Source organism: Rhinoraja longicauda, chromosome 5 (genome assembly GCF_053455715.1).
Source record: "Rhinoraja longicauda isolate Sanriku21f chromosome 5, sRhiLon1.1, whole genome shotgun sequence".
Lineage (NCBI taxonomy): Eukaryota > Metazoa > Chordata > Chondrichthyes > Rajiformes > Arhynchobatidae > Rhinoraja > Rhinoraja longicauda.
This window is the reverse complement of record NC_135957.1, coordinates 87,193,687-87,216,519: the sequence shown is the minus strand read 5'-3', so window position 1 is coordinate 87,216,519 and position 22,833 is coordinate 87,193,687. Positions and strand designations below refer to the sequence as shown.

The 22,833-nt window shown below is 46.3% G+C and overlaps 1 protein-coding gene across 4 annotated transcripts in view; it reads left to right on the top strand.

Annotated features, from left to right (window-relative positions):
- Positions 1 to 5,401: 5,401 nt before the first annotated feature.
- LOC144593807 (sodium/calcium exchanger 1-like) overlaps positions 5,402 to 22,833 on the top strand; it is a 220,723-nt gene continuing 203,291 nt past the window's right edge. The window contains exons 1-2 of one of the 4 annotated variants that reach the window (XM_078399916.1): positions 5,402 to 6,109; positions 6,997 to 8,996. In XM_078399916.1, coding sequence (XP_078256042.1) covers positions 6,089 to 6,109; positions 6,997 to 8,996 — 2,021 coding nt within the window. In that variant the 5' untranslated portion in view covers positions 5,402 to 6,088. Of the gene's footprint in view, positions 6,110 to 6,728; positions 6,856 to 6,996; positions 8,997 to 22,833 lie in introns of those variants that run through there. The other 3 variants (XM_078399917.1, XM_078399914.1, XM_078399915.1) reach the window with 3 other exon arrangements.

Sequence of the window (22,833 nt, the reverse complement as noted above, 5' to 3'; positions counted from 1 at the left end):
TTCTGCTGTTGCTATTGACTCTTGTTTTGAGCTTCTGGTACCCCCAGGTGCTGACAAGAATGGGATGCCATCCCACAACAGTGTGTGACCAGGCTGGTGACCAGCATGAGGAGGAGGTGCCAGACTGTTATGGCTGTGTATGGTTCTTCCACATGCTACTGTGGCTCCTGTTCATTAAATGAATAAATTGTTAAATTGCCAATATGTCTTGTTTCTTCAGACTTCAATCATCCAATCCACCAAACAACACCGAACAAGAGTCAATGGCAGAATAAGCTGTTTGGCATTGGCAGAGAAGATTTGGCAAATTTTTCATGGGCGCAACCCATATACTCAGCTCTGCTGCTCATCCCACAAATGCATGTTCCTTACAAATGTGGCACCATTTAAAAGGGAAATGAACAGGCTTTCCAACGGTATAAGATTTATTGCCAAGAAGCATTGTTACAACAAAGAAATAATCTACCAAACACAAATTTCCTTACTTTTTGTGCTATGTTTATATAAAATTGAGGGTAGTCAAAACCTTTCTCCTAGCGTGGAAGTGTGAAATACTGGAGGGCATGGCTTTAAGGCGAGATGGACAAAGTTAAAAGGTGTAGGGCAAGATGGTGGTGTGCCTGGAATGTGCTGCCAGGGGTGATGGAAATAGATACAATTGTTATCCGAGGCTTTTAGATGGGCCCGTTAATATGATTTCCATGCAGGCAGAGTAGATTAGTTTAACTTTGCATTATGTTCAGTAGATACTGTGGATTGAAGGGCTTGTTCCACGTATTCAATCTTCCTGCTGCCCTCTTGGCAACTTGAATCCCTCCAATTTAACGTTCAGACTGGGAGCCCCCAGGTCTGCTGATGATACTGGTGGTCTAGTAAAAAGTGAAAAGGTATTGAAATAAATCGTATGAAGCCTTGCAAACCTATTAATTTAATCGCTTTAAAGCTGCCTCTAAACTTTCCTTCAGTCAGCTTTGAGGCTGCCAATTTTATAATAAATGGTATGAACAACCTTGTTTTTGCCATTGAGCCAGGCAGGGCATTTACTGTACAACAGCAGTATGTAGACTCTGAGATGGCTGCAATTTGCAATAATACAGCTTGCAAACATTTTCCAAACTAAAGATTCATTGCAACGGTTGCATATTTCAACCTGCACTATATATTTCCAAAATATGCCTGGCAACTGGTTTTTGGCCTATTTGACTGGAATTGTTGATCACTAAACTAGCTTCCCTCCAAAGAATTTGGTCACTGAAATGTGCATAAGTAACATCCCAAAGTGTTCAAATTAAATGTGTGCACCAGGTTTAGTTGTCCATCCCAGTTCAGCAAATGAAAACTGGGGTGGCATTGATGAATGAATAAACCTTGAACAAGTAAATTGTTGGAAGGCAAGGCTTCAATGAGCATGAATGGTTTAAGAGAGGCTTCATGATTATGTAAATAAAATACTCGTAAATTCTGAGCTGCTCAGATGACAGTGCCGGAAGTATGTTCTGAAATATTGCTATTGCATCATTTGATTAAATTATTAAAGAGATTGCAGCTGCTTGACTTGCTGCTCACTATTGTCTACTGACTCAATAGAAAGGTATATCATCTTGAGCAAAGGGATATCAGATAGAAATAGAACAGGCAACTGATCTTTTGCAATGGAAACCAATATTTTCATTCTGATCTATGCTATCTATGAACCATTAAGTGTTAGTTAGTGATGGAGCAAATTAACCACAGTGTTTATTGGATCAGGGTGAAGTTTTAAGGAATTAAAACATTTTCAATATGTCTTGCAAAAACACAGTAGCTTGCTACTTCAAAACCTCTACAATGTAACTTTGCAAGAAAACTAAATACAAATGAAGTTTTTTTGGGGACTGGACTTTGCATCAATCCTTGTGAAGGCAAGTGGCAATTCGAATTGTGTAGGAGGACAGAATTAATATTGCATACATGGACTTGCCAAAGATGGTTCAAGTCCTTAATCTAGACATTGGCTCTTGAAATTGAAGGGACAGGTTTTTATTTACTGGCTGCAACCATCACTGTCAACCAGCATAAATCATCCATCCCTATTCCATTAAGGAAGTAGAGTTGAAGAGCAGTTGGGTTCACAATTCCAGCAATATGGTTCCATTTGCAATGAATGAATTGTAACTTTTATTTCCAGGTTGGAGTGGGATGTTTTCCTAATGGTTAGTTTTATTAATGTCATGTGTACTGAGAGGTACAATGAGCTTTGCACGCTATCCAAACAATTAAGTCAAACTTTAGTACCATAGAGCAAAGGGGCAACTAAAGTGCAGAATATGGTTTGCTGCAGTTTCCATCCATTGGATTTTTTTGTCCTATTTTTAGATGGAGGTTGGAGGCTTGGTGGCTCCTGTTGAAAAAGCAAGACGCACTGTAGATAGGGTGCCCAAGGTAGGGAAATCGAGAAGCAGAGGCCAAAGGTTTAAGGTGAAGGTGGAGAGATTTTATAGGAATCTGAGGTACCCTTTTCCACAGAAATGGTGGGTGTATGGAACAAGATGCTGGAGGAGGTAGTTGAGGCAGGGACTATCCCAACGTTTAAGAAATAATTAAATGGGTACAGGGATAGGACACGTTTAGAGGGTTCTGGGCCAAATGCAGCCAAGTGGGACTTGTGTAGATGGGACATGTTGGTTGGTGTGGGCCACTTGCGCTGAAGGACCTGACTCTGACTCTAAATGCAGTGCATTTTACTCTTGGAACATTTGTAATGGTAGTTAAATTTTAGATTATTGAAGGGATGCCAATCAATTTAGTTTTTTCCCCTCAAAGGACTAGGTATTTTTATTATGCTGAGTATTTTGTTAATGTGCCTTGTAGGCAGAATGGGAATGATGTGAGTTTTCCATTGATGGATACCCAGTCTGGCTTAATTTTTAGAGATACAGCGCGGAAACAGGCCCTTCGGCGCCGCCCAGCGATCCCCACACATTAGCACTATCCTACACACACTAGGGACAATTTCTTTTTAACATTTTGCCCAGCCAATTAACCCACATGCCTGTACGGCTTTGGAGTGTGGGAGGAAACCGAAGATCTCGGAGAAAACCCACGCAGGTCATGGGGAGAACGTACAAACTCCATACAGACGGCGCCCGTAGTCAGAGTTAGTCTTGGTATCATTTGGCACAGACATTGTGGATCAAAAGACCTGTTCTTGTGCTGTACTGGTCTACCCTCTGACATGTGCCGAAAGTTGTGCTTTCAAATGCTCAGTGGCAATGTTGGCCATTCCCCTGGACAGTGCAGGTGTTAACCTGCCACTTACCTGCTCAAATTAGAAGATTAAAATCTGAGGGTATGTCATAGTCTGAGGATTTTCAAATGGAATCTTGTTTGCAATCTCAGTCAGCATCCTCACTTCTGCCTTGATGTGAAGGTAGTTTCACTGACTTGATGAAAGTGAATTTGTTACGGTATAGGACATAGGAGAATTATTATTCTCCTTGGTGGAAAGTTCAGTGGTTATATTTGAAACCCAACTGGGGCTGGTATTCTGTGCTTGAATGACTAGGACAGATAAATTCCCTAGTTTTCTCTGAATTTGTTAAGGTGATAATTAATTGTGAAAGGTTTTGGCACGACGAGTATAGATGATGCAAACTAATCTGACATAGATAAAATATAAAGAAAAGTGTAAATTGGTGCCTTTTGGGTAGTATTCCCTGAGTGGAGAACTGTAGCAAGTAAATAGTAATTGTAGGTGAAAGATCAGAGACCAAGGCACCAATGCTCAAATCTTAAGGTTGTATGACAGGTACTTGAATGTACTTAAAGCATTTCTGCTAAACTCTTTTGATAGCACTGGCTAAGACATGGTTGTCTAACAGTCATTTTTTGGGGATGTCAAAGTTGTGTTGACTGTAATAGTACTATAGTGCTAGGGGTAGGATTAATATCCTTGGAAAAATGAAAGCTAATGGGAGATTTCAAATCTTTTCAATAAAATTTAATTCCAGCTACAGTGGCAGCAAAATTAAGCTAATTGCCAAAACTTCCAGAGGTCTCTTAAGGACAATTCTAATAGTGGGATAAAATATCCAAACGATTGGTGGAATCAAATTGAATAATATAAAAAGTGATCTGGATATAATAGTCCTAGCAGAGGAAAAGTATGTACTCATTTGGTTAGCTTTTGGAGTTAATACAAATACTGTATGTTAGACCTAATCGGATAGCTTCTAGAGCTAGTTCAAGTGTGCTAGACTAAATATACCAGCTTTGCTAATTATAATACTAGAACTGTTATGGTTTTCAATGAAGAGTAGCCAATGTGATTTGAGGAAAACTCTGCAGCCAATTTGTACACAGCAAAGTGATGCACATTGATAGAAATCTGGTGCTCTTGCGAGTAGTACAATAAGATCTTTATATTCTGGTGTGTCGTTTCTCAATACTGCACAGGGATTGCAGGTATATCCTCTAGAATGGGACTTGACCCCACAAGCATCCAGCAGGAAAGACCCAGTAGCTGCTCCTGGTTTAACCTGGAAATCTAATTGTATTATAGGTGCTTGGATATTACCAACCAGGTTTTTGCGAGCAATGACAAGTCAGCCAATCAATTACTTTCTTCCCTCCTCCACCCCTCCATGCATTTGATGCATTGATTAACCACACAAGCATTAATGAAATCGGCTCTAAATCAATGCTATGTCGAATCACTGTAGAATTGCTTTCACCCCAAAGATTGTGATAAAGGAAAAGAATGCTGCTTCAAGTTTTTTTCATTTAAAAAAGCTACTTGCTGGATTATTATTCCCTGGGTGCCACATGTCAACCCAACTGCCTTCAGTGGCTGTTCCTATAAAATGGAAATTGGATTTGCCTTGCAGTTCCATTGTTTCTTGAATTAATTATCAAATGGGCCAACCATTTTAGTGTACCTTTGAATTAATATAAAACTTTGTTTTGTCTTTATAAATTAGTCTAACTGTTCCTAGCACTGAAAACTTCAAGGACAGACGAGCAATGCCTCAGCCATTAAGTTTGACGGCTGCTGCAAACCTAATTTAGTTTTGACAATTATTGAAGTAATGCAGATTGACATGCAATAGCAACAAGTGATTGATGCTACATTTGTAACATGCTTTTCATTACTGGATCAAAAATATAGTCTGAGTGTATACAGGGTTACAAAACGGTAGCAAGCACGTCTGATGTAGCCAATATGTGAGACTTTTGAAAGCACACTTGGTGTACAAGCACAAATGTTTGCAGATGAGAGTTGATCTGCCTCCTTCAGCCTAAATGGTTCAATCCTACATTACAACTGCGGAGACACAAATTTGAAGATGAAGGAAGTTCACCCCTGGCCGATCAGTGCATGGTGGTTGCTCGTTACTTCGATATTTTACAGCCCGGCGTGCCATCCCAGTACCAAAAAAGGTAGTAATAGCGATTCTGAACACTAGGCGTTTCCTTTCGTAAATAGGAAGGAGAGCGCAATTACCCATTCACTTGCATTAATCTGGGCTTTCCGAAGGACGTTTTTGTTAAAGCTTTATTGTTAAAGCGGTCCCTTTGTTGGATTTGACTTGCCGTGCTCGCTGGAGATGGTTCTGCTTTAAGACTGCTAGCAGAATGATCAATGAAGTAGGTGGATCGCACGGAGATAAGGATGCTGGCAAGGGGCCCATGATGCACTGCAAGCCTGGGCTTTCTCACGATCAGAAATAGGAAAATACTAGTTGCCTTTGATAGCCGTAGTGCTCCGGTTGCACAGTGCACGGACGCTCGGGGAGCACGGTTGTATCACGCAGGCATGCTCCATGCATTATAATGGACCATAATGCGGAGAAACTTTGACCATTCCACCTCTGCTAGGTTTGATCTCGGCTTCCTGCTTTCTTCAAGAACCATTAATATTTTCTCCAGCCAGCATGATGCCCTCTCCGGCTGTGACTAAGCGCTAGATCTAGCGGGTTTCGTTTGGCTCGTTCCTTTTTTTTTTCTTCTTCCGAGCGCTATGATGGTGAAATCGCTCTGCTCCTGATTTGCAAGAAAGGCAAAGGCAAGTGGACGTCAGATCCAGGAACCACCGATTGAACGCTGTGGTATGTTCGCCTTGCTTAATACAGTATGTGTTTTTTTTAGATTTCTCTTGTAAATCATTTTTTTATGCGTGTGGCACACCAGGTTCTGAATCCAGACAGTGGCTGGAGCTGCACCACTCAGTGTATTGTTTAAAAAGGTTGCTTACACGGAAATACTGTCATGCCAAAGTCTTCATTTTAAATGTGGGAAGAGTCTCTGTGCAATGTTACAAAAGTGACATGGAATGTTTAAATCTGCAGAGTAGAGGAACCCCGGCATATTTCGTGGTTATCGTTGCAACATTGTAACTGACATACGTGACTCCTTTGCTTATTTCAGAATGCCCCTTATAGTAATATTTTAGGACATATCAAATGACACTGTAGACAAATTAATGGAGTCGGAGTTTAAGTCCTCGGTATAAAGAGGGCAAGCGTGTTTTTTATCATATGCAGCGAAACAATGGGATTCTTGCTGCAGTTTTACAGGTACATTGACGCAAGGACAATAAACATGATATACTATAATTCGGTCTTTTGAGTAAACTAGACCACGGTGCAAAAAAAACCTAGCGTAACCATGGTCGTGCAAAGTCGGTCGTGGTCCCGTGAGGCAGGGTGGTTGTTGGATCGAGAACCACCCTGCACAACCCTACCTCGGCACCGATCCGCTAGGCTGATTCCTAAGCCACCCGGTTGGGATGCGGGACTTGCTTTATTAGCCAATGTTGCTGAATTATACAAGGGGATTGTTCCCTCGTGCTGCTACACGATGGTGTGGTGGCATCGGGTAAGATTAACCCCGTTACCCACCCGTACCTCTTTTAATGGGAAACGCCCCATTCATTTGATGAGGAAATGTTCCCGTTCCCGCGTCGGCTTGTACTGCTGCATCAGTCACTGATCTTGTGTTTAATTTGTGTATTTTTAGATTGAGGCTGGACTCGTACCGAGTGCCACCATGGTGGGGTCGTGGATGAATGCTGGGTTTCTGCTGGCGGTCTTGCTCAGTTGCCTTCAGCAAGGCGAGGCTGAAAGCGACGACTATAACAATTCCGACTGCACCGGCACGTACAAGTGCAAGGCGGGTGTGATCCTGCCCGTGTGGTACCCGCAGGACCCGTCCGTGGGCGACAAGGTGGCGCGGGCCATCGTCTACTTCGTGGCGATGATCTACATGTTCCTGGGCGTGTCGATCGTGGCGGACCGCTTCATGTCGTCCATCGAGGTGATCACGTCGCAGGAGAGGGAGATCACGGTGAAGCGGCCAAACGGCGAGACCACCACCACCACGGTGCGCCTGTGGAACGAGACGGTGTCCAACCTGACGCTGATGGCGCTCGGCTCGTCCGCCCCGGAGATCCTGCTGTCGGTGATCGAGGTGTGCGGCCACGGCTTCCACGCCGGCCAGCTGGGGCCCAGCACCATCGTGGGCAGCGCCGCTTTCAACACCTTCGTCATCATCGCCATCTGCGTGTACGTGGTGCCCGACGGCGAGGTGCGCCGCATCAAGCACCTGCGGGTCTTCTTCGTCACGGCCGCCTGGAGCATCTTCGCCTACGCCTGGCTCTACCTCATCCTGGCCGTCATCTCGCCCGCCGTGGTCGAGCTGTGGGAGAGCCTGCTCACCTTCGTCTTCTTCCCCATCTGCGTGCTGTTCGCCTGGGTGGCCGACCGCCGCCTGCTCATCTACAAGTACATGTACAAGAAGTACCGCGCCGGCCGCCACCGCGCCGTCATCGTGGAGTGCGAGGGGGAGCGGCCGGACAAGGCCGACATCGAGATGGACGGCAAGGTGCTCAACTCGCACCACCACGCCGCTGCCGCCTCCTCGGACGCCGCCGGCGAGGGCGAGGGAGTCGGCCCCGCCGCCATCACCATGACCGTGAGCGGCAAGCAGCAAGAGGAGGAAGAGCAGAGGCGGGAGATGGCGCGCACCCTGAAGGAGCTGAAGCATAAGCACCCCGACAAGGACATGGAGCAGCTGCTGGAGCTGGTCAACTACCAGGTGCTGAGCCAGCAGACCAAGAGCCGTGCCTTCTACCGCATCCAGGCCACCCGCCTGATGATCGGCGCCGGCAACATCCTCAAGCGGCACGCCGCCGACCAGGCGCGCAGGGCCGTCTCCGTGCAGGAGGTGAGGCCTGAGGTAGACGAGGGCCCGATCAGCCGCGTCTACTTCGAGCCGGCCGTGTACCAGTGCCTGGAGAACTGCGGCTCGGTGGCGCTGACCGTGGTGAGGCGGGGCGGCGACCTGACGCGCACACTTACCGTCGACTACCGCTCCGAGGACGGCACGGCCAACGCCGGCTCCGACTACGAGTTCACCGAGGGCAACGTGGTCTTCAAGCCGGGCGAGACGCGGAGGGAGATCGTGGTGGGCATCATCGACGACGACATCTTCGAGGAGGACGAGAACTTCCGCGTGCACCTCAGCAACCTGAGGGCGGGCGGCCCGATGGCGGCGCCCGGGACCGCGCACTCGCCCAAAACCGGGCGCGTCGCGGTCGCCGGGGCAACGCGGGCGCCCGCTGCCGGAGTGGCGGGCGAGTCGGCCAACGAGGCGTCGTCTGCGTCCAACGTCACCACCAGCACGGTTTTGGCGGGAACCAATCACTCGACGGCGGCGGTGGGCGGTGCCAGCGACCTGGACGCCTGCGCACTGGCCGCCGACGTGGCCTGCCTGGCCGAGCCCAGCACGGCCAACGTCACCATCTTCGACGACGACCACGCGGGCATCTTCAACTTCGAGGAGCGGCTCGTGCACGTGAGCGAGAGCGTGGGCGTGATGGAGGCGCGCGTCCTGCGCTCGTCGGGAGCGCGCGGCGCCGTGCTCGTGCCCTATCGCACGACGGAGGGCAGCGCGCGCGGCGGCGGCGAGGACTTCGAGGACACGGCGGGTGAACTGCAGTTCGACAACGACGAGATCGTGTAAGTCCGGGGGCCGGGGTGGGGTGAGGGGGGGGGTGGAGAGGGGGGGTGGAGAGGGGAGAGGTGGGGTGGGGAGAGAGGGGGGAGGGTGGTGGGGTAGGGGGGGAGGGTAGGGAGGAGGGTGGTGGGGTAGGGGAGAAGGGTAGGGGAGAAAGGGAGAAGGGGCGTGGGTAGGGTGGGGGGGAAGGGAAGGAGAGGTAGGGGAGGGGATAGGGGAGGGGTGGGGGTGAGGTGGGGTTCGGGGGTGGGGAGAGGGTAGGGGAAGAGGGGGTAGGAGGAGAGGGTAGGAGGAGAGGGGGGTAGGGAAGAGGAGAGGGGAAGGGGGGAAGGGGTAGGGAGGGTTGGTGAGGGTAGAGAAGAGGGGTGTGGATGGGGAGAGAGGGAGGTGGGGAGGAGGGGGTGGGATAGTAGGGGAGGGGGTGGGATGGGGAGAGGTGGAGAGGAGGGGGGTGGGATGGGGAAGAGAGGGGGTTGGGGCAGGGATGTGAGGGAAAGGGCGGGGGGGGGGGGTGAGGGAATAAAGGGGGGGGGGGGGGGAGGCAGGAGTTAGTGAATGGGCTTGAGGATGCCTGCCCGTACCTTTTGCTATTGTTAAACCTATTGCTGTGTGCAGTTTGTCAATGATGCCATATTCTCTTACATTGGAATGAGAGGTAATGGTGTTAGATTCACCAGCCTGAGTGTACAATTTGGCCTTTCCCACACACACACACACACACACACACACACACACACACCCCCCAAAAAATGCCCATTGTCTTCACCCTTTAAACCAAGCAGTGCTGGATCCTGTGTGTTGTCATTTATGCATTAAAGGCATCTACATGTAGTATAATGTCTTGGCCACTAGTTGCATAGAAGCACTGAATGACCCATGTTCCCAGTTGGGTATTGCAACTTCAAGGTTATTTAAGTAAAATTGTGTAGCTATCCTAAAAATATCTTTTATTGTAAATACCTTGAATATTTCTGAGCAAGAGGGCAAAATCTCTAGTAACTAGTAATTGGGAAAACCTACCTGGTATTACAGTTGTGGTTTGGTGGTGGGGGTGGGGGGGTGAATAGGGGAAATACGTCATGTTCCTTACAAGGCAAACATTCTAAATTGAGGTTTTAGTAAGTTGTTGTTGTTATCTATGGAACTAGGGCACGTAAGCACATAACTTGACCATTAGTTTAAAAGAATGGTCGATGGGGCTGAGTGCACTATGTGTCTTGTTGGATTTTGGAGCCATTAGGAATTAAGCCTTTATGTTCTGTAAGAGAAATATATTATAGTCATGGCGGAGTCCTTGATGGTTATTTAACTGCCATTTTGAGGCCATCTCAGTGTGAAAATGTTGCCTGATGATCAATGTTTCTCTATTTCTTGAGTGCAGGAGATGTGGATCACTATTGTTATAATTTGAGACTAGAATTTGGATGCAGTGGGCCGATGGGCCTGTTTCCATGTGGTATTTTTATTTTTTTTTGTCTTTGGTGGGCTGGAGGCGTGCAGCGTAGGTTTACTAGGTTAATTCCCGGAATGGCGGGACTGTCATATGTTGAAAGACTGGAGCGACTAGGTTTTTATACACTGGAATTTAGAAGGATGAGAGGGGATCTTATCGAAACGTATAAGATTATTAAGGGGTTGGACATGTTAGAGGCAGGAAACATGTTCCCAATGTTGGGGGAGTCCAGAACCAGGGGCCACAGTTTAAGAATAAGGGGCAGGCCATTTAGAACAGAAATGAAGAAAAACTTTTTTAGTCAGAGTTGTGAATCTGTGGAATTCTCTGCCTCAGAGGGCAGTGGAGGCCAATTCTCTGAATACATTCAAGAGAGAGCTAGATAGAGCTCTTAAGGATAGCGGAGTCAGGGGGTATGGGGAGAAGGCAGGAACGGGGTACTGATTGAGAATGATCAGCCATGATCACATTGAATGGCGGTGCTGACTCGAAGGGCCGAATGGCCTACTCCTGCACCTATTGTCTATTGTCTATTGTCTATTTGCTGCAGCTTAAACTTTGATTCACAATTTTTGCTCCTTTTGACAGAATGGTATTCATAGGTTGTGGGTGCAGAATTAGGCCATTCAGCTCATCAGGTCTACTTAGCCATTCAATGATGGCTGATCTATCTTTCCCTCTTAACCCCATTCTCCTGCTTTCGCCCTATAACCCCTGAGTATTGGTCAACTCTTGCTGGTTTCAGAGGCAGGATGGGAGCAGCAGTGAGTAGTCTGTGGGCCAGCAAGGAGAGGGAGGTGACTGTTTGCCGAATCTGGGTTCTATTTTGTGACTTGTCACAGTTCTACAGCATGTTGTGACTAGCTCTGTGTCACTACTTTAACTTTGAGGTGCCTGGAACTGCATGCGATGTGGCTGAGATTAACTTGGTTCTCGTGGTGTTGCACAATTTGAAGGGTAGAGCTTGGGTTTCGACCAAAGCTATAGGTTTCACTGCCTCTTTGTTGCACCGGTCGAACAACCAGCATAATAAGCATTTTAAGCAGGAACTGGAAATGCCTGTAACTTTAGGTTGTTCCTCCATAAAGTGGTTAATAGGGATGCATTGTTTGTTGGGCTAATGATTTCATTTTATTCCCCATCTATCTTTACAGCCATAAGAGTGAGAACCTGAGAGCCCATTGAACATGAGACTGTGCCTCTATTCATTTACATCATGGCTGACCTTTAGATAAACTGTTTATTCTTCATTGCTCGATGTCATTTGATATACTTTAAAAATCTGTTTGATTTTGATCTTAAACTTCAAAAGACAAACTATTTTCATGTCACAGAATTCCACTGTGGGGAAAAAAGCTTTCTGGTTGTACAGTAGGAAGATGTGCAGAATGTTCAGCCAGGATAGGAAGGTCTCTAAGTATCAGCATCCAAACCTCTGCCAGTCAGGATTGTATTTTAATCTCCCACTTCGTCTTCAATAACTGACAGTGATTCAGCCGCTTGTGTTCACTGCCCAGATTGAGCATTTGTCCTTCAAGAGTGTTGCATTTTGTTTTCTGAAGAGCAGGGCCCTGTTAGCTGTCAACCAGGGTATGAGGGATGTTCTCTGTAGACTTGGTAGATTAGTCCACTCTGAAACCTAAAGATAACAAAGATCAGATGCTCAACCACAATGGCTATCACTGGGTTCAAAAACAACAAGAACCTGTTTGGATTAGGCTTGAATTTTCTGACGGGTGTAGTTTTCGAAGATAATAGTATTTGTTGCCGTGGTCCTTCAATGGGGAAAACTGCTGGTGAGAAGGGGCAAACTGATCTGATGGATGAAGTATCATGTGTTTGGTTGTACCTACCAGCAGATCAAGGTATGTTGGCAACACTGTCTTCCACCTACTGCATGATCTAGCTAATCCTTCTCTTGTCAAGTAAGATTTTCCATTCCACTAATTTGTCGGCCTCAGACCATCTGTCTGTATGGAGTTAGTAGGTTCTCCCTGTATCATTGTCGATTTTTCTGGCTGCTCTGGTTTCCTCACACATCCCGAAGACGTGCAGGTTTGTACGTTAATTGCCTTCTGTAAATTGTCCCTGGTGTGTAGGATAGAACTGTTGTACAAGTGGTCGATGTACTTGGTGGGCCAAAGGGCCTGTTTCCATGCTGTATCATTAACTAAACTTAATCAGCTTTGGTGTATACAAGGGAGGCTTTTGTACTTTGTAATTTCTCACCAGGGCAAGGGAAATAACTGGGCCATGAGCTGCTGTCGTATATTTCCTAATGGCTGTTTGACAGTCTGCATGAATGGAGACCTGGGAATAGATTATTTATGTTGCTTGGCTATACCAGAAGTATATCATAACTTTGATATAAAGCCGGTAACTGCCAGCTGTATCTGACACACGCTGGGTGATAAATTTGATGTAACACTTGTCTGTTGCATTGGATCTTTAATTGCTCACCGGGTGTAGTAGCTACTGGTAAGGCCAGTATGTATTATTCACTCCTAATTGTCCTTGAACTAAAACCTACTAGGCTGCTTCAGAAAACAGTTATGAATCGATCATATTTTAGTTTGGCAATGTTCCTTCAATGAAGACCATTAGTGAATTGGTAAGGCTTGTAGACATTCTTGGTGGCTTTGTGGTTGTGAATACTAACTTTAGCTTAAATTCCAGATTTCTTGCATATCATTTAAATTCCTTTCTTTCCACAGTATGATTTAAATAAGTGTCTGGATCAACAATCTAGGTGTTTGTTAGTTGCTAAATGCTACTGCCTAAAGTAATGGTGAGGGGAGAAATGTCTGTCATGAAAAGCACTATTTTGGTTCCGTTTGCTCTTGTGCTTTTTGGAAAAAGTGCAAGGGAAATTGAGGTAAGCCATTCTTATGTATGGTCTCGACCTGAAAGTGTAAGAAAATAACAGCAGATGCTGGTACAAATCGAAGGTACTTATTTCACAAAAATGCTGGAGTAACTCAGCAGGTCAGGCAGCACCTCAGGAGAGAAGGAATGTGTGAAGTTTTGGGTCGAGACCCTTCTTCAGACCCATCTCGACCTGAAATGTCGCCCATTCCTTCTCTCCAGAGATGCTGCCTGTCCCGCTGAGTTACTCCAGCATTTTGTGTCTAGCTTCTGATGTAGGTCATACTAACCTTGATCAAAGATTTGAGGATGAGATGATGAGACATATCGCTTTATATAGTTTGGGAGACCTGACAGATTTTTGGAATGGGATGCCATTCCAGCTGGAACAGAATATCTACCTGTCATTAAAACTTGAGGAATAATGGAAAAGTAAGAATTTTGGGAAGGGGGTAATTTTATTGTCATTTATTTTTCATGTCTAATTGGTAGAAGCCACCTTGTGAAAGGGAAACATTTCAGTTTAGTTTATTGTCACGTGTACTGAGGTATAGTGAAACGCTAACAATAGTCATAGCAGATAGGAATGTGTTAAATAACGTACATCCACTTCTACAAGTCTACATTTACAAATTGCATCAACTGGTGTCCACAGCCCTGCAAATCAGTTTCTGCATGTACATTTTATGGCAGAGAAAAGTATCGGCTTAGTCTCTTGTTGATCATCAGCATCAGTTATATACTACACAAAGCATGACCTTGCTCCTTTAAGGCTTATTGGAAAAATTCCTCTCGCTCTGTATTAAATAGGCTGGACTGTAATTTCTTCTGTGCATCTGTTTTGCCACTCTGTTTTCCGCAGAGACCGTCCCCATCACAACTTCCTGGTTAACTCGTCACTTCCACCCCCTCCCCAGGTACTTTCCTCTGCAACCACAGGAGATGCAACACCAGTCCCTATACCTCCTTCACGACTCCGTCCAAGGACCCTGACAGTCTTTTCAGGCGTGGTAGAGGTTCACTTGCACCTCCTCCAACCTATCCGTTGTTCCAGGTGTGGACTCGTGTATATATCGGCAAGACCAAGCACAGGCTCGACCATCGTTTTGCTGAACACCTCCGCTCAGTCCACCTAAACCTATTTGATCTCCCGGTTACTAAACACTAACTCCCCCTCTCATTCCCATACTGACCTTTCTGTCCTGGGCCTCCTCCGCTGTCAGAGTGAGGCCCAGCACAAATTGGAGGAACAGCACCTCCTATTTTACTTGGGCAGCTTACACCACAGTGGTATGAATATTGACTTCTCGAACTTCAAGTATCCCTTGCGTTCCCTCTCTGTCCCTAGTTCTCCGACCAGTTTGACTGTCCCCCGATTAAATTTTATCTCTATGCTTTGTTGTCATCTTTTCAGAGCTAACAACGATCTATTCTACATTCTCCTTGATCTCTATCCCCTTTGTCTCCTTTTCACACCTTTCATTTCCTTATCTCTGTCTCCCTTTCCCTTTGCTCAGTCTGAAGAAGGGTCTCAACCCAAAATATCACCCATTCCTTCTATCCAGAGATGCTGCCTGTCCTGCTGAGTTACTCCAGCATTTTGTCTATCTTTTCCATTTACCTTTTTTAAACCAGTCTGCAACATCTGTCCCTCCAGCTGCCAATTTGCTTTCATCAGCCAAAAATGACAGAATGGGAATTATTTTAAGGTTGCTGCGGTGGCCTTCAATTTGAAAGAACACAGGCCGATCTTGACAGACATGGGGTGGGGGGCCAGATGTGACTGTCATGTGTTTGTATGCAGTCTTCGAGCAGAGTTGCATTTTACTGACTTGGACAGCCCCTCGGGGCTATCAGAACTGACATGGCTTTTGGCATCCCTGCAAAAGAATGGGCAGCTACTCAACCATACCATCTGCTGGAGGCTGTTCTGTGAATAAGTCGACTGTTCAGTAGATGTAAAGGCCACTACTGTTATGAATTGGCAACCAATCGCCCAAATCAGTATCAGTCAGCTATCCTTGGATGTGCCAGCTAAATGGTGAAGGTGTGGTGACACCTGGTGGCAACCCAAGGGCACAACGAACCATCGGCTCTAGAGGGCAGCGTCTTGGTGTGGGAGGCGCTAGCCATGGGGTCCGTACCTGAGTTGTTATTTAAGGCCGGGCAACGCCCGTGACTAGGGGTGAGTAGGGAGCTGTATTGGAGAGAATAAACACGTCTAGTGCATGCAACTTGTGTCCGATTAGTTTTTTGGTTGGACTCCTTCGCGTTCCCGCCACTTTGGTGACCCCGATGTGATTGGACCGCCAGCGTGGCACTGCGAAGTCTTGAACGGGCGCCCGGACGTGTCGATGCACCTTTGATGTCTGGCATGGGATGCACGTCCGGGCCCAGCGAGCGACCTGCTTCCGAAGTCCATGCCACATAAACCTTGCAGCCACCATAGCGACCGTGGCCTGGAATGATGGGTGGGCCAGCCCATGGATCACCTCAAAGTCGCGACGGCGCCAGGCCACCGGAACGATAGGCTTCCGGCCACCCCGTAAAAAGGTCAACCATCGTAAGCAGGTGGAAACACCGTAAGCAGGTGGCAGCAGTGGCCCCACGATGTCCACATGTACGCGATCCATGGCTTTCAATGGGCCAATATTTTTACCAGTAGAAAAAAAGTTCATTTAATGTTTTCCTGGGGCATAATTTCTATAGATTTGAGCAACATGGGTATGTGTTCATCATAATAATCATTGTAATTTATTAGCCAAGTGGGTTTTGCAACATTTGAGGAATTTGGTTTGCCATACATTCATACCAAAAAAGCAAACGAGACGCACAACTACATAAACATTTGACATAAACATCCACCACAGCGGCGCCTCCATTCCCCGCTGTGATGGAAGGCAATACAGTCTTAATTTTCCTCCTTTTCTCCGACAGTCGGGGCAGTTGAAGGTCCCGCGTCGGGGCTGTCGAAGCTCCTGCGGTTGGAGCTCCCGAAGTCGGTCTCTAACCAGGGACCGTGAGCTCCATGATGTTAAAGTCTGCAGGCTCCCACGGTTGGAGCTCCGAGGTAAATCCATGGCAAAGGGATCGCCAGCTCACGATGTTAAGTCCACACACCCCGGTGGTTGGAGCTCCTAACTCCCAGCAAGAGGCCGCCAGCTCCACAATGTTAGGCCGCAGTGCAGACGGAGATACGACATGGAAAAAGTCGCATCTGCGACGAGGAAAGAGATAAGAAAAAGTTCACCCACCACCCCCACATAATACAAAATTAAAGATGAACTAAAACATTTTACAACAAACTAAACAAAAGGAAAAAGACGAGACAGACCATTGGTGAGGCATGCATCGTACGGCGCCTCCTGGTGGTAATTGTCATTGGCCTGGTTAACAAGGATATTATCTTGAAGGCATAAGGAACTGTAGATGTTACCTTGTAACTAAAGACACTTACTGAAATAACATTGGGTCAGGCAGCATCTCTGGAGAGCAAGGATAGATGACGGGACCCTTCAGAATAATTTTCAATCAGCAATATTTCACTTTTTTAAATGCATCTGAAGGGTCCAGACCCACGTTACCTTGGAATTGTTTCATCTTTGTTTTCATGTGCATTGTCATGTCTACATACATTACCAAAGCAATGAATACTTACACAAATGGAGCACTTGGGTATAGGGAAGACTTACAAGGACTGTTTTGACTATTGATTGTCTAGACCAGGGTTTCAATGGCACAGAGCATCTTAGAGGCTTGGAGTATAGAGTTGAGAAATCAAGGGTTTATTTAATCAAGGTAAAATAAAAACTAGCAATATAGATTTGATTGAAGATGAGGATTTGTTTCCTATCCAAAAGAATGATGGGAATTCTGATGTCCTGCCAGAAAGGGTAGAAAGCAGAAAATCTTAAGGTACTTGAACACTGAAATAATTGTAATTTGGGAGGTGGGATGTCAGAATAAGGTGTGGCTCCATTTTGTTCAGCCAAGATATAAGATATAAGCCAAGATATAGCTTCCTTCTGTGCTGTAAATTTCTGATATCTAAAAGTTGGTGCAAGAACACTTCATGCAAGATAAAGAATTTGCCAACCGTTTTGTAAACCCACCATCCCCTATGTGACAAAGTTACCCCTTGGGTTGGAGCATTACAGCAGAGGAACAAGCTCTAGGCCACTATGTCTGTCCTAAATCTGATGCCAAGTTCCACTAATCTCTACTTGCACATAGAAACATGGAAAATAGGTGCAGGAGGAGGCCATTTGGCTTTTTGAGCCAGCACCGCCATTCATTGTGATCATACAATCAGTGGATGATCCATTCCCAGCATATTCATGTACATATTTAAAAGCCTGTGATGCCACTGTTGTATTTGCCTCCACCATCCCCAGCAGCATGTTCCAGGTACTCATGACCCTCTGTTAATAAAAAAAATTGGACTGTGCATCTCCTTTAAACTTTTCCCCACTGACCTTAACGCGATGCCCTCTAGTATTTGACATTTCCACCCTGGCAGTAGATTCTGACTGACTTCTCAATCTATGCCCCCTCAGAATTTTACATACTACTTGGGTCACCCCTCAACCTCCAGTGTTAGGGGAAATAATCCAAATCTGACAAATCTCTCCAATCCATGCATCATTCTGGTTCCAATTAAATATTTTCCCTCTTGCCTTAAACCGAATGGCCCCTAGTTCTAAGATCACCCCTCTGCTTCTGGCATTCAAAGGAACAAGTGCAATCCTGCCCAACCTCTCCCTGTGGCCCAGGGCCTCAAGTCCTGGTAGTATCCTCATTTATAGTTTTCCGACTGGGCCAATATTCACCTCCTCTCATTGTCCCATGGTTATTTCTCATTTATCATCTTGTGCTTAACACTGCCCAGGTGTTGAATGCAAGCTTGGAGATGCAAGCCATTTGTGGAGATGCAAAAGGAATTAAATTGTGGCCAGCCAATAGTGATAGTCCACACTGAACCCTTTGGACAGGTTCTTGGTCCTCCAAAATATTCCAAATGGAATTTAAACTGGAGATGGGTTTTAAACTGTAGGTGGGTTTTCAACTGGAAGTCATTGATCGAACATTAAAATTTCCCCAGGGTATGCTTTGAGTCGAGGTCATGGCCTTGCGCTTCTGTAGTCATGTTCATAAATTACACAAATTATTCTGATTGTAAATGATGACTCCAGTTGGCAGAAGTATTGTCTTGAATCTAATTTACTTCTATTTTACTAATGTATCTTGATGTTACTCTTAGCTTGGAGTACATGCCCTCTCATATCTGAAATGTGGCTGCTGCCCATTTTGGTGGTTAGAAGGTCAAGAATGTATAAGACTTAGAGCCCTGAGTGTATGGTATATTTCAGTGAAATATTAAGCATCCCATGGCATTTCAAAGAGAAAGCAACACTTATCCCTAAAGATCACTAAAAATGGATTAATTGATCACTATCTGGTTGCTATGTGGGAAGGTGATCTTTAAATGAATTGGCCATCACATTATTAGCATTGAGAGGATCGGCAAGACCAATTCCAGGCTTGGTGATCGTTTCGCTGAACATCTCCGCTCAGTCTGTCCTAACCAACCTGATCTTCCAGTTGCTCAGCACTGCAACTCCCCCTCCCATTCCCAATCTGACCTTTCTGTCCTAGGTCTCCTCCATTGTCAGAGTGAGGCCCAGTGCAAATTGGAGGAACAGCACCAAATATTTCACTTGGGTTGTTTACACCCCAGCGGTATGAACATTGACTTCTCTAACTTCAGATAGTCCCCGCTTTCTTTTATTTTAAAGTGCTGTTTGTGCAAGTTTAACTGGTCTAACACCTGCACTAAATTTAAGATTCTCTATTTCTCTCAAAAAAGCTGGCTTTATGAAAACCTTTCAGACGATTGCCTTCATTGAACTTCACCTTGACTAATGGGAAGCTTCCCTCTATCTATACCCTTTTAAGTGTAATTAATAGAGCCTCAACAGTTTGTTTCAAGGAGCACTCATCACCATCCACAGAACTGACTGTGTGCATCTGGTAATAAATATACCAAAATTTGTATATCCCTGCACTCCAGTAAATCTATTAGCTCTAAAGCTTGCATTGTTTCCTAAAACATAGCCCAGAATTGGATGTTTAGTAAATGTTTTTCATGTCTCGGAACATAGGACAGATGTACAGCACAGGAACAGGCCCTTCAGCCCACAATGTTGTGCTGAGCCGAGTTAAAATATCCAATGCCTGCACATAATTGTATGCCTCTATTCCCTGCCTATCTAAAAGCCTCTTCAGATAAGGAGTTGTCTTATCTGCCTCCACCATGCCTGACAGAATGCTCCAGGCACCCATCTCGCTCTGTAAAAGTAAGATCCTGGTTGTTTTTTAAATCATTGTGCAATCAGTTTAGTTTAGAGATAGAACGAGGAAACTGGCCCTTTGGCCCACTGTCTGCGCCTACCATCGATCCCTGCACACTAACACTATCCTACACACACTAGAGATAATTTGTACTTGTCTAAGCCAATTAACCTATAACCTGTACGTCTTTGGAGTGTGGGAGGAAACCAAAGCTCTCGGAGAAAACCCACGCGGTCACAGGGAGAACATACAAACTCCATACATGTAGCACCCGTGGTCAGGATCAAATCCAGGTCTCTGGCACTGTAAGGCAGCAACTCTACCACTGCGCTACCATGCCACCCATATCTTAAACGAGTACTTTGGGTCTGACTTCACTAAGGAAGACACGAACAATCTCCCAGAAATACTAGGGGACCGAGGATCTAGTGGGAGGGAAGAACTGAAGGGAATCCACGTTAGTCAGGAAATGGTGTTAGGTAAACTGTTGGCACTGAAGTTGGATAAATCCCCAGGGCCTGATGGTGTGCATCCTAGAGCACTCAAGGAGGTGGCCCTAGAAATCGTGGATGCATTGGTGATCATTTTCCAATGTTCAATAGAATCTGGATCAGTTCCTGTGGACTGGAGGGTAGCTAATGGAACCACACTTTTTAATAAAGGAGGGAGAGAGAAAACACAGAATTATAGACCAATTAGCCTTCCATCAGTAGAGGGGCAGATGCTTGAGTCGATTATTAAAGATGTTCTAGCAGCACATTTGGTAAGCAGTGACAAGATCGGTCAAAGTCAGCATGGATTTATGAAGGGGAAATCATGCTTGACTAATCTTCTGGAATTTTTTGAGGATGTAACAAGTAGAATGGATGAGGGAGAGCCAGTGGATGTGGAGTATCTGGACTTTCAAAAAGCCTTTGACAAGGTCCCACACGAGATTAGTGTGCAAAATTAGAGTACATGGTATTGGGGGTAGGGTATTGACATGGATAGATAACTGGTTGGCAGACAGGAAGCAAAAAGTAGGAATTAAAGGGTCCTTTTCAGAATGGCAGGCAGTGACTAGTGGGGTGCCACAAGGGTCGGGGCTGGGACCCCAGCTATTTACAATATAGACCCAACAATTTAGACAAGGGAATTAAATGTAACATCTCCAAGTTTGTGGATGACACAAAGCTGGGCGGCAGTGTGAGCCGCGAGGAGGATGCTATGAGGCTACAGGGTGACTTGGATAGGTTGGGTGAGTGGGAAAATGCAGTATAGTGTGGATAAATGTGAGGTTATCCACTTTGTGGCAAGAACAGGAAGGCAGATTATTATTTGAAAGATGTCAGATTGGGAATATGGGATGTGCAATGAGACCTGGGTGTGCTTGTATATCAGTCACTGAAAGTAAGCATGCAGGTAAAGCAGGCAGTGAAGAAAGCTAATGGCTTTTGAGTGCAGGTCGGGTCTTTGAGTGCAGGTCGGGTAAACCAACAGTGAGAACGACCGTTGGCTGGACATGGTGAGTCTTGAGTGCGGGTTTAAAAAGAGGGCAAACAGCAGGCTAGCAGTCTTTGAGTGCAGGTCGGGCAAAGCACATATGTTCAAGCTCATCAGAGGAAGGAAGGTTAGGAGTGAATGTGGGGATTGGCTGAACAATTAGATTGGAAGATTGGTAAATTGGACAATTAGGCAATTTAGCAACTGATATAAGCAAGGCTTGCTCAAGGGGTGCGGCCCTGTCTGGGGAAGTGACCTGTGAGAAAAGTGCGAGTCTTTGGCTGCGAGTCTTTGGCTGCGAGTCTTTGGCTGCGAGTCTTTGGCTGCGAGTCTTTGGCTGCGAGTCTTTGGCTGCGAGTCTTTGGCTGCGAGTCTTTGGCTGCGAGTCTTTGGCTGCGAGTCTTTGGCTGCGAGTCTTTGGCTGCGAGTCTTTGGCTGCGAGTCTTTGGCTGCGAGTCTTTGGCTGCGAGTCTTTGGCTGCGAGTCTTAGGCTGCGAGTCTTAGGCTGCGAGTCTTCGGCTGCGAGCCTTCGGCTGCGAGCCTTCGGCTGCGAGCCTTCGGCGAGGAGGCTGAGGGAGGATGCCACACCAAACGCTGGAGAGGGAGAGAGGAAAGAAGGAAATGCCAAGCAAGCTGATTCAGTGTGATGCTTGCAGGATGTGGGAGGTCAGGGACACTGCTGGTGCCTCTGGCTGCTACAAGTGTGAGAAGTGTATCTAGGTACAGCTCCTGAAGGACCGTGTTGGGGAACTGGAGAAGCAAGGGCATGACCTCGGGTTCGTCCGAGAAACTGAGTCGTTCCTCAACAAGTCCTACAGTGAGATTGTTACACCAAAGGTACTGGAAGAGAGAAGGTGGGTGACGGTGAGAAAAGGAAGGAAACGTGGAGTGCAAAGGTCCCCGGGTGTTGTACCTCTTGAGAACAGGTTCACCCACTTGGAAGCTGTCGGGGAAGAAGACGTTACCACACTGAGCGGCAGACTGGCTTGCAAAGCAAAAAGTGCTGTTGAGCCAAAACCAAAGAGGCCGACGTCAGGCAAAGCTGTGGTAGTAGGAGACTCCATTGTAAGAGGTATGGACAGGGGTTTCTGCAACAACAGGCGATATTCGAGGATGGTGTGCTGCCTCCCTGGTGCCAGGATCCAGGATGTCACAGATAGAGTGCAGGAAATCCTCAAGGGAGAAGGTGAACAGCCGGAAGTGGTAGTGCATGTTGGCACAAACGACGTCGGAAAGAAGGGATGAATATTCTGCAGCGTGACTTCAGAGAGCTTGGAAAAATGCTGAAAAGTAGGACCTCCAGGGTGGTTATCTCCAGTTTGCTTCCAGTTCTTTGTGCTAGCGAGAGCAGCAACAGGGAGATCCAGGGCCTGAATGTGTGGCTGAGGAACGGTGCAGGGGGCAGGGATTTAGATTCTTAGATCACTGGGATCTGTTTTGGGGTAAAGGGGAATTGAATTGTACAAAAGGGACGGATTACACCTTAACAGGTGGGGGACCAGCATTCTGGCAGGCAGGTTTGCCACTGCTACACGGGTGGTTTTAAACTAAGTGGGAGGGGAGGGGGGGGGGGGGGGGGGTGTCAAATGGAATAGTCAAGGATGGAGTTAAAGGGAAAGAGAGTACGGGATAGTTAATGACCCCACAATTAACGGGAAAGAAAACTCTCAAAGGGATAGAGAGTATGG